General features: G+C 43.8%; 1 protein-coding gene across 4 annotated transcripts; it reads right to left on the bottom strand.

The window, feature by feature from the left end:
• Nucleotides 1-317: 317 nt before the first annotated feature.
• Nucleotides 318-15,778, bottom strand: SLAMF7 (SLAM family member 7). 4 transcript variants are annotated; one of them, XM_002809911.5, is made up of 7 exons: nucleotides 15,669-15,778; nucleotides 6,535-6,855; nucleotides 4,977-5,249; nucleotides 4,647-4,766; nucleotides 3,628-3,731; nucleotides 2,894-2,956; nucleotides 318-2,040 (listed from the first exon to the last, which is right to left on the bottom strand). In XM_002809911.5, exons 1-7 carry the CDS (start codon nucleotides 15,721-15,723, stop codon nucleotides 1,969-1,971), a joined length of 1,008 nt encoding a protein of 335 aa, XP_002809957.2. In that variant the 5' UTR covers nucleotides 15,724-15,778; the 3' UTR covers nucleotides 318-1,968. The 4 variants fall into 4 exon arrangements, with proteins under 4 accessions (XP_002809957.2, XP_054382869.1, XP_002809958.2 ...); XM_054526894.1 differs by lacking the exon at nucleotides 4,647-4,766; XM_002809912.5 differs by lacking the exon at nucleotides 3,628-3,731.
• Between the last annotated feature and the right edge of the window lie 554 nt (nucleotides 15,779-16,332).

Below are 16,332 nucleotides of genomic sequence, written 5' to 3' on the forward strand. Positions count from 1 at the left end.
GGTTCAAGCGATTCTCCTGCCTCTGCCTCCCAAGAAGCTGGGATTACAGGGGCTCACCACCATGCCCGGCTAATATTTTTTGTATTTTTGGTAGAGATGGGGTTTCATCATGTTGGCCAGGCTGTTCTTGAACTCCTGACCTCAAGTAATCCACCTGCCTCGGCCTCCCAAAGTGCTGGGATTACAGGCATGAGCCACTGCTCCCGGCCTAACCTGTAATTCTTAATGTCTATGTATGAACAGACCTTCACCTGTGGTGGTCAGGTTCTTAGGCAGTTTCCAGAATTTCACTATTGCAAATAGCAAAATAATGCATCTTTTTGTATGTGAATCTCACAATATCTGTTTTATTAAGATAGTAAAGAAGACTTTTTTACTACAATAGGGTTTTGCAGTAGGGAGAGAGATCTGGCTCAATTCCTTCACAATGCCTTTCTGAGAGAAGATAATCCTCAATCCCATTCTTGCCCAACAAGCATTTGTTACTAAGTTTTTCAACACTTTCAACACTTGGTAGGGAGGTCTCCATTCAAGATATGTGTCAGGGAACATATCAAAAGCAGCCATCCCCCTTTCCCCTTCCCCATGTTTTTCACTTAAGTATAAGAGATGGTGAGCTCTGTGTTGGCAGGGATGTTCATCTTACGTGCCAGACTGACCTAGCACAGGTGTTTGTTTGTTTGTTTGTTTTTTGTGATGGAGTTTTGCTCTTGTTGCCTAGGCCGGAGTGCAGTGGCGCCATCTCAGCTCACTGCAACCTCCACCTCCCAGGTTCAAGCGATTCTCCTGCCTTGGCCTCCTGAGTAGCTGGGATTACAGGTGCATGCCACCACGCTCAGCAAATTTTTGTATTTTTAGTAGAGATGGGGTTTCTCCATGTTGGCCAGGCTGGTCTTGAACTCCTGACCTCAGATGACCCACCCACCTTGGCCTCCCAAAGTGCTGGGATTACAGGTGTGAGCCACCGTGCCGGGCCACATAGGTTCTTAATAAATATCTATTGAATGAATTAACCATCTTTAAAGGTTTACAAGTACCCACCGCCCCCTGTGCCCCACCAGTCTCACCGCCTGACTCCAAGTCTCCTACTCTAGATTTACAATGTGACTTCAGACTCGGTCTCTTTATTGGGATGGGTTCTGGCACAGCCTTAAAACCTAGACTTTTCTTTTGCAGCACAAGTGCATAAATGAAGCCTGGCTGGAGGTCCTTGTCCTTGGGCCATGCACACTTCTGTGTCTCCATTATAGTATCTGCCAAACATGGTCAGCTACCCTGATTCTTCATCTTTGTGAACTTTGACCTTCAAGTCCTGTGGATCTACACCTGGCCCTCTGGGAATCTGTGGTCAGGCCTGCTACAACTGCTCATGAAAGTAGTTCATTCATTTGGAGCCAATTTCATGAGGGCAGAGAGCATGTCTGACCAATTAGTGTAAGCTCAGCATAGTGCTGGGCACATAGTTTATGGAGCCAATTAATACATCCATTTTTGTCAGGTGCATCTGCTTCTGCTGGACTTGTCTGTCTGTTTTGGTCTTCTTGCCCTCCTGGTAACAAGACTCTTGGTATAATCCTGACATCCAAGCCCTGGGATGGAATGAAACTCCAGACACTGACCAGGAGCCATCATTAATACAACAGGCTGTCATTAATATGTGTGACCTTGCATTTACATTTTTATAGGAACACTTCTAAGCACTTTTCTTGTGGTTTGCTGACATTCACAATCCCATTTTTGGGATGAGGTAGTTAAACCTTCTGGGTTTGAGGAGACTTCTCAGCAGTGGATGGAATTATGAACTCTTAAATCTAAAGAAGCATCAAAGATAGTTTATCCTGGAAAAAAGTCAACGTTCTTCATTCTTCCTTGATGTTTCCAGTCAAATCAGTGAATTCTTTTGATTGTTTTCTTTGGGCCGAGAATTGTTTTTTTTTTGAGCAGAGACTTAGGGGAGTGCACTGCTGTCTAGATAACATTCTCATAGGCAAATAGCCTTGGTGTGTCTGGCATTGTGAGCAGTGAGTGGGGATTTTCCATCTGAAGACAGACAAAAAGAAAGCAGAGTGAGGGAGGTGAGCAGGGCTCTGGATCTTCCATGGAGACCCTGACATCCAGGAAACTTTATTTCTAAGTTTACCCAACCCAAATCAGCTGGCATGCTGGCTCCCACTGTTTAATCTTAATCACCCCTAGCTTAGAGAAACTATTCTTTAAGGTTAACCCATATTTATCTTGCTGAATGCTTAGTGAATTGAACTTTCCTTGTTCAGTTGTAATAATTCACTAAACCAACCTTTTCTATTACTAAGCAAACTGTTTTAATGATTCTTGTCTTTTCGGATCTGTTTGGGAGAGGAAGAAAAAGGAGACAGAAAGATACCATTACTGCTGCCAACCATACCCTGTGAAGGAATAAGCGTTAAAGGTACTGCATTAGTAGTTTAACTGAGGGGAGGGTGCAAACCAGATGTAACATAGCTGGACCGTGGGAGAAAAGTAGAGATCCCTCCTACAGTTTCCTGGTGTCTCAGGAGCAAGCTGGATTCTTCTGTCAGCTATTCCTCTCTTCATTCCATGCACAACCTAAGCCATGGTCTTTTTCCTTGTGTGCAACTTCAGTCAGAAGCCTTTTGATTTTCTCTATTATTCCTATCTAGAACCTCTGTCCTACTCCATTTGTTCCAGATTACCCAATTCCACTCCTAAAACACAATTCTCTTCCATCCCCCATGTTCTCATATAACCCTAAGCAAAGGGAATGGGGAACTACTAGGATACTTTTTAATTCTAGAGAGTATGAGATCCCTGGGTCCAAGAAATTTTGACCTAAACATGAAGCAGGAAAATAAATGGAACCATTAAGATGAAGTTAAGCTCTAAAGCTTCTTACCTTTTTTGGTATTTCCACAGTGGAATAAACCGTATTTGCTGGATCTTCCTTTAGGATCGTTCTCTATTAAAAACAAACAACAAACAAAAGAAATCATCATCCACCTCCTGAATCACATAGACAAGGCCAGAGAGACATTCAGAATCCAGAGAGGGGAAAGCAGAGATGGGAGGAGATGCGAGAGGAAAAGGAGGGTTCTGGAACAGGGAAGGGCGGTAGGAAATTCTCTTGTTGGTGACCGCTATTATAATAAATTTTGATAACTTTTTTCAGGAAGCCATTACATTATTTTTAAACTGTATTGTGTTTAAACGAATTTCAAAAATATTATATATATATATATATATAGAGAGAGAGAGAGAGACATCTCTAGAGAAGTCTTCTGATATCATGATTCAAACATCCTGTCAAAGTCACGCTCTTCTACCCACTGCCTTATGCAAAAGGAATCTGGCCTTTTGTGTGGCCGTTATGAACTGTGGAGGGGAGCAGGTGATTTCATAGACCACAGCCTGAGCACTGTGAGTCAGAACCAGGTGCTCCAGAGACCACCAGCTTCTTCTGCACAGAAGAGAATCCATGAAGACTTGGAGGAGGCACAGGTGCATGGAGTTTTAAGGCTATATATCCTCACTCCCCTCTTCATTCCCATGTTGTCCAAACCCTTGGAAAAACCTCACAAGGAGAGCCTCAGAGACAGGATCAGTCCTCAGGAAAGATGAGAAGGGACTCACATTAGTGTGAGGGATTGTGTCGTACTCTGTGTTCTCTCCAGAATGGGGGCATATGTTAGGAGTTTCCCGACAAATGTCTGCTCTCTTCTTCTCTTCAATGGACTCTAAAAGCAAGTTGCAAGAGAATCAAAGCCACCTCTCCAAACACTCACCACTTCCACTGGCCCACCATTTCTCCTGGATGACCCACTTAGGGTGACCAACCATCTGAGTTTCCTTGTAATGGAAGGGTTTTCAGAATAGAGGACTTTCCGTGTTAAAACTGGGAAAATCTAAACAAATCAGGATAAATTGGCCACCCCCATTATTTCACTCCCTGATCTCTCCATCAAAGTGGTCAAAGTGGGAAGTAGAGAAAGTCAAAGACACTTTCAGAGGGGCTTCCAGGAGGGAAGGGAGATTTCAAAGTCTGCAAGTCATACCCAACTGATGTTAGGTCCCTCCCCATCGCCCACATGGGCAGTGGGAGCCCAGAAGACCAATCAGCAGGGTTTAGGAACACAGGATGGGGTGCAACTGGAGAGGGACAGGGAAAGGCTTCCCCAGGAGCCATGTGTCTAGTGGGCAGTAAAGCAAGGTCTTGGGTTGATCCTGTGGAAAGGATGTGAGTGGTTTGTGGGCTCTGACAGGGATAGGAAGGATTGACTAGAGGATGCTGGTCTGTGGGGACCACAGAGTTGGAGGTCATCACCTCCCAGGTCAGGGGAGCAGAGTCAGCAGTGTGGGGCCTGTATCAACAGAAGAGCCACATCAGGATGTCCCTCTGGGAAAAGGAGAGAAGTGAGCCCTGGAAAGGGGAGAACTGTGTCCTCAGGAAAGACCTCCAGCACTTTCTGTTCTCCAGAACTAAGGAGCGCAGGCTGACTGTGTGCTTCTTGAGGGCAGAGACTGTGGCTTCTTCATCTCTGCATCCTCAACACCTCATGCCAAGTCTGGCACACAGCTCTATATGTGCTTGTTGAATCAATGAAGGAGAAAAGCATGAATGTGGGTGAGGACAAAAATAGTACACGCTCTACCTTCTTGCTTCTCTCTCTTCAGAAACCAAAGAAATAGCCCCAGTACAAAGAGACTGAGCAGGAGGGGCACCAGCAGGAGACACAGGAGGATCATGGAGGAATCTGGGTCATCAGCAGCACCTTCAGAGAATGGGTGGAGGCACAGGGAAGGGAGAAAAGTCAGCTCAGGAAAATGACCCAGGTCTTGGAGCACCTGCCATCTTCCTCCCAGCCTGGTGACCACCCAGTGGCCTCCAGTTTCCATACAGTGTCTGTTCCCATGGGGGCTAGGAGCTGAAGAAGGTGTAGGTCCTGGGCAGAGGCTCCTGTGGAGAGGGGAGAGGCAGTCACCTTCACAGAGCTTCCTGGCAAGGATGGGGCTTGAGAAGTTGCTGCTGACAGGGTTCCTGGCAACGCAGATGAAGGTCATATCACTTTCTCCCCATCTCCAGGAGATGGGGAGGATGGACCCATTATGGGACTCATTGGCTGCTTGCCCCAGGGCCTTCCAGGTATAAATCACATCCTCTTCCCCATGTTCCATGCAGCATGTCAGATTGGTCACACAGGTGCCATTCTTATTGCTCTGCAGACCCATGGTGACTTTAGGCTTTGACAGGTGCTCTGTGAGAGGAAGGAAAACCAGAGGTGGAAACTCTGCCTATAGCTCTCCATTCTCTGAATTATCCTTGGATACCTTGGACCTGAATCTCCCTGGGAGCTCCAGACTGGAGATAAAGCAGTAATTCAGAGCAGAATCCTCATTCTTATCTGGAAAAGAGAATTACCTAGGTCTGCTTTACCATAGCTATATAATAATAATAACAATAACAACAATAGAAACAATAGAAATAATAATGCAATAAGAATATAACTGTCATTTACTAAGCATAGCCACATGGCAAGCACTGTGCTAAATGAATGTTAGATGTCCGCTAATACTATCTGTTCTAGAGGTTCCCTAGTCTCTGTCCTCAGGTTTCCCTTTACTCTCTAGGAGAAAATTGTATTGGAGTAGCCCTTCTGGCCCCCTTCTCTACCTTGTGCTCACTCCCCTGCCTCAGAGAATGAGCAATTGTTTCGTTGGTGAGATGGTAAGAGTCTGACATTCATCATTTACCTTTCTCTACTCATGGGTTTGAGACATTAAAGATTGCAGTTAAAATGTGTTTTGCCCTTTTTCTTCCTCCCCTGACTAGTTAGCCTGCAGAATACATATCTCCTGTTCCCTTCAACCATGTCTATATGGAAGACACACCTGGATCAGGTGCAGTGCCTACCTCCTACAAGCAAGTCTGGAGGCCCATCCCCTAAGGTTCCTGATACTGTGGCTCAGTGAGTGAGGCAGCTATTCTTCTTGTAGATGTTTGAGTCATTGTTTCATAATTTTAACTTCCCTGGATGAGTGCCAAGGTCTAGAATTAAAAGGAAGCATTTCTCCTGTCTAGATTTACCAGAAATAATGCTGATATTTTAATCCCCTCCTTCTTGCATCTATTTATCAATTGGTTGTAATCTGTAGAGAAGGAGATGTGATCGATATTTTGCCCAAAAATCTTCCTAAGGTAGGCATTGCTTTCCTCCCAACTACAGATATGGAAACTAAGACTTGAAGAAATTAAATAACTCGGCCAAGGTCATGTGACTAAATAAAGAAGCCAGCATTTGACCTTGATCTATGCGATGGCCACTGCACATATCGCCATCCACTGCACCACGCTGCTTCTTATAGCACCTCTGAGAAGGCAGGGACCTCAGGGGTCAGCTACATCGACTTCATTCATGCAGAAGTCCCCTCTCCCACATTCTTGCCAAGTGTTTATCCAGCCTCTGCTTAAACATCTCTCATGTCAAGGAGCTCACCACCTCACCAAGGCAGCCATCCACCATTGGAACTGATTCTGCTCACCGTAGACACGCAGCACATACTTCTGAGTGGAGGGATGCTGGAGTGATGAGCTGTATATCCCCACATTGTAGATCCCTGAGTCATTCTTCTTCAGTTTGCTGAGCTTCAGGGAGTAGCCTCCATCTGGGAAGTCTACTCTCTCCTTATTACGATTTTGGGTCACTATGATAGTGCCCCCTTCTGGCTGTATGGTGACAAGAGAGGTTGTGTTGAAGGTCCAGACAATAGAGTCAACCTGCTTTACTTTGGGCTTCAGGGGGAAAGTCACGGCCCCACCAACGGAACCGACCAGCTCTTTCACGGGTCCAGAAACTGCTGACCCTATAAACACAGAGAACCATAAAATAAGCCTGATTCCCTGTCCTTGTCACCAATTACTCACCCCCTTTGGGCCCTGGAGAGATCTGAGAAACCCACTCAGTCCAACACAACGAGCTCCTGGAAAAGCCTTTGGAACCTCATATGGAGGTCCCTCACATGTTACCCTGTTACGTAAGTGCTCACATGGAAGCATTGATATTAGAAATTTATGTTTCACAACAATCTTAGTTCACTCCCAGAGAGTATGACTTATAAAAAGTCATCACTGGTTATGTGGTTGTAGGTGAAAAACAGTTAAGAATGTCTGCTGAAGAAACTTCCAGAAGTGGCCAGCTGAGCACTACCAGTAAACAGGTGTGGGGAGTAAGTCATCTTATTCTTACCTATTAAACTTGAGAGACAGACTCTGGGAATAGCACAGAGCAGTGAGAGAATTTAGTTTGGGACTAGCAGTTTAGAAGCATAAATTATAATCTTGATTAACACTTATTTTTTTGAGACAGAGTCTCACTCTGTTGCCCAGGTGGGAGTGCAGTGGCATGATCTCGGCTCACCATAACCTCCACCTCCTGGGTTCAAGTGATTGTCTTGCCTCAGAGTGATTGTCTTGCTTCAGCCTCCTGAGTAGCTGGGACTCCAGGTGTGCGCCATCTTACCCAGCTAATCTTTGTATTTTTAGTAGAGGCGGGGTTTCACCATGTTGGCCAGGCTGGTCTTGAACTCCTGACCTCAAGTGATCTGCCTGCCTCTGCCTCCCAAAGTGCTGGATTGCAGGCATGAGCCACCACACCCAGCCTTGTTTAACTCTTAAAACAACTTTTCGAAGAAACATTCTTTGTATCCCTATCTTACAGATCAGGAATGTGAGGCGCAGTGGGGGTAAGTGACTTACTCAAGCCACCTAGTAAGAGGCAGAGTACACACCAAAACCCACAGGGTCGAGTCCTTGAAGGGCATATTTTATAGATGAGAAAACTAAATAGTAGAAATGAAAAGAACTTATTCAAGGCTGATAGAAATACAAAAACTAAGACTAAATCCTTAAAGGTGGGGCAGGTTAGGTAGACAAGGAAGCAATAGTGTTCTCAGGAGGCAGTAACTCTGATGACCCTACAGTCAATACAATAAGCCTCAGCATTCACATTGTAATTGAGCTCATTTAAGCAAAGCTATCTTCAGTGAGGACTTTCCGCTTGTAGAGACCATGCAGATTTTGATTTTACTTGTTCTCAAACTGACCCTTTGTTCATTATAATAGTAAAAAACACACCCATGGGTGGAGATTTAAGATGCTAATGAGACACTAGATTTATGAAGAAGCATATATAGCTACTGTGCACGTCCACCCGGAGGACCACCAAGAACATGGTTACTAGTAACACCTCTTCCCACCCTCTTATGAATAATCATGTAAGACTCCCATAAAGGGAGTCTCCCCAGTGCCAGTCTTTGCTGTCTCATCCTTACGGGCAGCCCACCCTGAATTTTCCTTCTCTCAGAATGTACTGTCTTTTCTGCACTTAACTGTCAAAATATTCTGATTCTTTTGCAATCAATTACCCTATGCGGTATTTCCTTTGCTGTGTGTCTCTCATATAAATTCTTCTAAACTAAGTAGACAAGAACTGAGGTCTCACATCAGCTGTCAACAAAGGTGTTCTCCTTAAAAGTACAAAACCCAAAGTTATTTCCCCTTCTGCCTCTTAACATAAAGTGTCAGGGTGAAATTTTTAAATGGAATTTTTATTAATTCAGTCATGAAAAGCACAAATGAAAGAAGCAAAGCCAACAAAACAGCCAAGCTATAGGATCCTGACAGTTCTAATGATGCTACTGCAAGGCTATATGGTGACTTTTGTGGTTCCTGTGTACTTTTGACCTTGTTGGTCTTTCTTCCATAAGAAATATTAAAAATCATATTTCATGACTGTGTTGGTATAAAATGAATGTGATCCAGGCTGGATTCATTATATATTCATTGTTATTGTTATTGCTATATTCATTTCTCTTCTGATTTTAAAAGAAGTTAAAATTAAAACTATTGTGAGCCTTATGTACAGTGTCTCTTGTGTGTAATTGGCCCTGTGAGACTGACCAAGCCTCCAGGCCCTGTTTCATTTCACAGCCTGCTCTCTTAGACACAATCTTTTCTTCTATGCCAGTACTGATGTAACTCATGCCTTTTCTAGTAAAAAGACAAATTCCTATACAGACATATCCAGATATCAAAAATAGCTTCATTAGAGATTTATTTCTTTGGTCCCTGTTAAAATCAAATATCTTGGCAAGGATTTCCAAATTATAAGAGTTGTCATGTATTAAATGTTTATTCTGCGCCAAACGTTTATTGTAAAGAGTATGCCTAACACTCAAAGCAATCCTGCAAATTAGGCATTTTGACCCTTTTACACAAGGATCAGCAACCTATAACCCATAGGCTAAATCTGGTCCACTGCCTGTTTTTGTAAATACAATTGTACTGGAACACAGCCAAGCTCTTTCATTTACATATTGTCTATGGATCCTTTTTCACCACAAAGGCTGAGTTAAATAATTGTGACCATGATTTATTGTCTGTAAAGCCTAAAATATTTATTCTCTGCCCCTTTTCAGAAAAAATTTGCTAACTCCTGACTTCATGAGAAAATTGAGATTCAAACAACAACAACAACAACAAATAACAACAGCTAAGTAACTTATCCAAGGGCACAAAGCTAGCAGGTGACGATTTGAGGATTTAACCCATGTCTCTCCAGCTCTGGGACCTGGACTCTTTTCACTATGGCTCAATTTGAAGGCCCCCTGGCGTTTGTACCAGCTCCAGCCTTCTCCCTCACTCCCCTTCTCCATCCCCCTAAGGGACTCTAGTGTCAATTTCAAAGCCCTTGGGTGCCATTGAACCATAATTTCTCTTCTTGTCCTTTGGTGACCTTCCCTCAAGCATAAACTGCCCTACCAGTGCCCCAGGGTGAGGAAATCTGATGCTACCAAATGGTGACCCACTCCCTTGCTTACAGATCTGAAGTCTCTGCCAACGTTTTGCTAAATTTATCTCCGAAGTACTGATTCCTCTTCTTGGGTATGTGTCTTTTAGGAGCTGATTTCTCTTTTCAAACATTTTTCCCCCTATAATGTATCAGTTGGTACATATATACTTTGGATTACTCAAGCTTTTATTAAATCATCCCATTAAGTGATCTGATTTTTTAAAAAAACTATTCTGTCCGCTTCCTTAATATTAAGGCTGGGATGGTTTTTTGACTGCTCTCTTTGTTCATCTTTAGGAGTGTCAAGTTCAAATAGTGCCAGGAAATGTTACAGACAAAGTCAATTTTATTCTGAAATTTTGATCAGTTAATGCATTTGTTCTTTTACTTCAACAGCAGAGATGAAAGGGGTGAATATTATGAAGTCAAATAAAGATTGGGTATCATTTGTCCCCAAATGAGCACAGTTTCTACACTTAGGGCAACCTTCAAATAATTTCATTTTCACATTTCATTTTGAAGCTATATTTAAGGTGAGGAAGTGGCAAAACTACAAGGATGTGGCTTTAGTTGCTAGCATGTGTGCAATTACTCTTTTCACCCTTCCACACACATAGTGCTGTATTCTCAGGGTAAGTGCCAAGGGACATGACTTGTGTGGGATATAAGAAAATGTCACCAAATTCATTGTTTTTTTTTAGAATAAAATTTGAGAGTGACACAGGGCAAATTACCAACATGAGCCTATAGATGGAGTATAATGTTCTATCTGAAATGTATCTTCAGGGTGAGACAAGGGGTAATGAAAGAAAACAGTAGCTCCATGCCATTCTCGGAATGTGGGTTCAGAGGACAGGGGCAGGTTTGGAGAATACTAACCAGTTTTGCTTCTACTTCTCAGTTGACTACGAAAAGGGATCCAGAAACAAGACACTTCTTTTTTCAGTTGTCCAAGGCTGAATTGAAGCTCTTCTTTCTGTGATGGTTTTGCACCTGCAGTGTGTGACCCTATAGAATTTTACCATATCTAAGCAGGTCACACTTGTCAGATTCAGTCATTCCTTCTTTTAACAAGAATTTATTTAGTTCCCATTGTTTAGGAGCCGAGGGTATAACTGGGGAGCAAGACAGTCATAATTCTGGCACTTACAGAGTTGGTAGATAGTCATTAAATAAATAACTACATGTGTTATGAAAAGGGAAGATGCTGGAATTGGTGGCTTATGCCTGTAATCCCAGCACTTTGGGAGGCTGAAGCAGGAGGATCACTTGAGGTCAGGAGTTTGAGACCAGGCTGGACAACATAGCCAGACCTTGTCTTTACAAAAAATGAAAAAATTAGTTGGGCATGGTGGCATTCACCTGTGGTCCCAGATACTTGAGAGGCTGAGGTGGGAGGATTCCTTGAACCCAGAAGGTGGAGGCTGCAGCGAGCCATGATCATGCCACTGCACTCCACCCTGGATGACAGAGCAAGACCCTGGAGACAGAGTGGCTACCAACCTCTACCCACAAGACTCGAGAGGATTGGGTCCCGTGATATTCATCCACTCTCCTCAGGTGCCAACCTTCTACCTGAGTCAGTGCAGTGAAGGTTGTAACCTGCCTCTTTTACATCCGTTTTACCCCTTCCTCATTCCATACAAGCCAAATGGTTTGGGCTACCCAGTTCAGGTGGTAGCCCTTCTCATGTACAGTAATTAGTTCGGGGTGTCACATGACATCGGTTGATTGTATAAGGCCAGGATGACAATGTATTTCTGTGGAAAGATATGCAGCTGGGACTGCCACCCACATGTGGCCACCACACAAGCATCCTGGCCTCCTCCCTCCCCTGATCCTCAGCTCACTTTCTACCTCACACTCTTGTTTGTGCTTTATCCTCCTCTCTGTTCATGCAAATCTTATTCAGACCCTGTAAATTCTAGTTCAAAGCTCTTCCCTGAGGAAGCCTCCAACTCTTCCTCACATACATCCCCTGAAAATTTACCACCAATTTCACTTCATTGACAGTTTACATTCTCCAGAAAGAAATATCCTCCCTGGGTGGTCGCTGGATATATCATTTTGCTGTGGATTAGCCAATGATTGGTCCACAGGATTAGAGGCCAAATCTCCCAATGATGGGGTCACCAAAGTCCTGCCCAGAGAGGGGTAGAGGTGGCTTCTCCTCCTCCAGCATGCGGCAGAGGGAGAAAGGGCTCTGGCCTAACTGGGAGTCAGGACCCTGGGTCCATTCTGGTGCCTCCGTAGTCATAACTCCAGCAGCAAACACCTGGTGTCACTCCGTGGTTTGTAAGCCAGATCAGTGGGCATCCTCTCTCCTGATCCTTAGAACAGCCCCATGAGATAGAGCTTCAGCCCCGCTTTATAAATTAGGATACTGGAGTTTTGAGAAGTGGGATGACTTTCCTAAAGCCCCAGTGAAGAAATGTTGGAAGAGGGAAGAGGAGTTAGTTCCTCTGCCTCAGTGGTCTGTGTTGTTTCCACTACTGCTTCACCACTTACCACTTCGAGTTTTGGTTTCTGAACCCTCATACGGGAAATAAATAACAACATTTAGTTTCCAGGCATTTGGGGAAGATGAAGTGTGAATACAGATTTGAAAGCATTTTGAGAAGTACAGAGTAGCCTAACAAGAAGATGGGAGGTGGGTGACAAGGTTCGAGAAATGAGAGCATGAGAGTCAGGACTTGAGGAGGCTTCCTATCTTTTCGTTTTATTTCTGCACAGATAGCTAAAAATGAGAAACAGAGATATCCCAAAACACCTTTGGATGGCTTCTCAGCAAAGTAAGCCAGAAAGTTAAGACGGCCATGAGCATTCCCACCACATCCCCCGCCTGCCTTTGAAGGAGGAGGGAGCTGGGGCAGGAGACCCTTTGTCTTTTGCCCCAGCCAAGACTCAGCTGTCTTTGCATCAGGGGGAGTCAGCTGTGAGATTCCCTCTGTAACAGGAAGGGATAACAGGTCCCGCCCTTTGCCACCTTCCTTTCCTCTTGGTTGTTACCTCCTCCCCTGTCCTGTCCCCTAGAGTCTCAAAAGTTGAGTGGAGGGAAGGAGCCTGATTATCAGGAAGGTACATTATCAGTGCAGCCAGACCCAAGGGATGGTGATAAAGCAGGAAGACTTTGGGGGAGGGGAGAGTGGAGAAGCCCGCCTCCTGCTTGCCAATCCCATCCCCAAGCACTTCTCTGAACACTTGGTGCCTCTATCCAAATGTACCAGTGTGTTGTGGCACTCTCCTCATGAAAACCATGGACCAGAGCATCTCAGAGCTGGGAGGAGTCTTAGGGATTACTTAGTCCAATCCCATTTCACAGATGAGAAGGCTGATATTCAGAAGGTTATGGTGATGTTTCCCAAACCAGTGAAAGGCCAGGATTAGGAGCCAAGGCTCCTAAGTCAGGATTTCACAGACTGTGCCCCCGCTGCGCCACCTTTGGAGGCTGTGGCAGTGCCTCAGTGTATTTCTTGGGAGCTCAGGAGGAGGTTTAAGGGGTGAGCGTAGGATAGGAGGCCATGGGACTTGCTTCCATTAGGCTTCAACTCTATACATTGGAGTCATTTATTTGTTTTTTTCTGTGTAAAATTTCATTCCATAAAAGGAAACCATGGATTAAAAAAAAAAAAAAGCAAAAAAAACCCAAAGTGGTTTGAAATCTATTATACTCTACTCAAGTCCCCCTTAATGAATGTACTCACGAAAGAGCAGTGTAATTCAATGCCACACAAGGCAGCCACAGACAGAGGCTTGAAAATTTCCCGCTTCACCACACACCTTTCCCATCACTCTAGCCCTAACCTACCACATTCACATTTAGGTTGCTCACCACTCTGCTCCTCACTCATCTCCTGCCCCCTCTTCCTTGTTTCTTCTGGTTCTTTTCAACACTCTCCCAATTCCCCTCACCCACTTTTTTGTTTTCTTTTTATTGATTGTCTCCTCGACACTACTGTATCATCAAATCATTGACAGATTACTGTGCCCATTTTTCAGATGAGAATACTGAGGCCATGAGAACTGCTCCTTGGACCCTCTGAGTTTAGCCAGGGTGGCCCCTGTTGGTACACCTATATCCCAGAAACAGAGCTACCTGTTCTTCTTGGGCCTTTCCAGTTTCTACCTCAGATTTATGTACCTGGAGAGGGAAGAAACCCCAACTGGTACTCCCTGAGGAAGATTCAGCTCAAATGCACATGTAGTAAGCATCTCTTTGGTGCCAGGTCCAGTGATAGATGGCTTGTCGTGATTAAAAGAGCACTAGCTTTCAAAACTCAATCTCTGGCTACCTTATAAATGCTGTGTTATCTTGCCCAAGAAGTATGATCTCTCTGCTGAGCCTAAGTTTCCTCAACTGTAAAACAGGGATAATGATATCTGTCTTACAGACTTATGAGGAGGTGGTATAAAAAACACCTGGGATGTAGTAACTTAATAAACGGTGATTATTTTAATAATTATTTTGCATTTGATATGTCATTTAAAATGTCACAATAATTCTGCAACTTAGATTTCATTCTCTGTTACACACCTGAGAAGAGCAAGTCTCAGAAGGGAAGAGTAATTTGCCTACAATAATACAGCTACTAAGTCAAACCCAGGATGCGCTTGTCCAGTGCCAGGATTTGTTCCACTGCCCTGCCCACTGGAAGTTCCAGGACAATCTCTGTCTCCTTTCAGCCTCAAGAGGTACACTACACAGGCTGCCTCTAGAGCAGGGCAGAGGGGGACCTGCATGCCAGTTTTTCATACTTGTGCTCTTTCGCCGACCAATTTCAGGTGGACACCTGTAGCTTTCAAAATCTCTATTCCCCAACCCCTCCACATTATCTCCCTCAAGTTCCATTTCTGCTCATCATTTCCGTTCAGGGAGTTGTTGTTTTTTTTTTTTAAAGTGAGGGCCTATTCCAGAACCAGCTGGTTAGACCCAGGTACTTCCCAAAAATACAAACTTCTGATGAATTCAAAGTGGGTAAGAGTCTGCTGATGCTGACTACTTAGCGATGCAGGGGAAAATATTGGGGGCACCAGCTGCCTGCGTGGTCTTGGGCAGATCACTCCAGGCAGGCTCAGATACACATAATGAAGCAGTTATGTGAAGTCCTCATAGGGTGACCTCATGGTAGTACTCCATGAGATTGATGACAGAAGAGATATTTCTCACTTATAGGGCTCCTGATCCTTTTTGAGAGCCCTTAGGACAGAAAAATCTTCAAAGACTAGAATACTAGTGACAGGTGCAGAACCGTCCTCTGTCCTCCATGGGATTAAACATAAAGTGCCTATGGTATGAGTTGGTTCTCTACGTAGAGACTGATTAGATTGCTTGAGTCAGGAAAGAAAATTCAAGTGGTTCTTTCCATTTATATTACTGTTATGCATAACCAATTTTATAAATACATTTATAAGTAAATAAATACATACCTGTATAGTATCATTTTGTTCTTAAAGTTGCCCTCAAAAGGAGAGAAGGCTAGAAGATAAAGTTTCTGAGGCCCAGGAAAACTTTAACATTCCTTATCTAACTCATGGCAGAACCTGGATTAGAAAAATGGTCTCTGATACCCAGCACCACTTCTTTCAGCTCCTTCATCCCTGGGACAGTCAATAGGGGAGTCAGTTCCCAGAGCCATTTTTCTTTTCCCCCTCTCTCTAGTCTCTTCCTGATCTGAGAATCAGAGATCAGAGGTTGGTAAAAAGCAAATGTTAGATGAGAGCACAGAGCCTCCCGAGTTGAGCCAGAGGCCCAGAGTGGAACAAGAAACCTGGAACTATTCAGGATGGGGTAGACAGGAGAGTGGAAGAGAATCCAGCTGGACTCACCTGTGAGCTGCCAAAGGATATAGATGAGGGTGAGGCATGTTGGGGAACCAGCCATATTGCTCTGTGGAAGTCAGCCACTGAAATGAAGCCACTTCCCTCTCAGGTATTACTCAGACCTCTTCCCCAGCTGATATTTAAAGAAGCAGGAGGGGTCATGCCACAGACATGTGAGACTGAGTAATTGCTAAATTATTTTCAGAGTGAATAGAGCATTTTACCTTGCCACCAGCAATCTATGAGAGATCTATTTGCTCCCCATCTTCATCAGCATTTGGTATATTCCCATTTTATATTTTAGCTGTTTTAATAGGTGCTGTAGTGATACCTCATTGTGGTTTTAATTTGCATTTCCCTAAAGCTTAATAATGTTGAACATCTTTTCATGTGCTTATTTGCCATCTATATATCCATATCCTCCTTGGTGAAATGTCTATTTATGTCTTTTGTCCATTTTATAATCAGATTATTTCTTTATTTTTTTTACTGTTGAGTTTTGACAATTCCTTATATGTTCCAAGTATAAGAGTCATTTGTCAGATATGTGGTTTACAAATATTTTCTCTTGGTCTGTAGCCTGTCTTTTCATCTTCTTAACGGGGTCTTTTGCAGAGCAAAAATTTTAATTTTGATGAAATTCAACTTATCAGTTTTTTTCTACCCACAC

This window comes from Pongo abelii, chromosome 1 (assembly GCF_028885655.2).
Source record: "Pongo abelii isolate AG06213 chromosome 1, NHGRI_mPonAbe1-v2.0_pri, whole genome shotgun sequence".
Taxonomy (NCBI): Eukaryota; Metazoa; Chordata; class Mammalia; order Primates; family Hominidae; genus Pongo; species Pongo abelii.

Coding starts and splice junctions, on each gene's coding strand:
- SLAMF7 (XM_002809911.5), bottom strand. CDS start 15,723: ATGGCTGGTTCCCCAACATGCCTCACCCTCATCTATATCCTTTGGCAG. Junction 6,856..15,668: donor TATCCTTTGGCAGCTCACAG/GTGAGTCCAGCT, acceptor CTGTGTTTATAG/GGTCAGCAGTTTCTGGACCC. Junction 2,041..2,893: donor CTGTGGAAATACCAAAAAAG/GTAAGAAGCTTT, acceptor GTCTGTCTTCAG/ATGGAAAATCCCCACTCACT.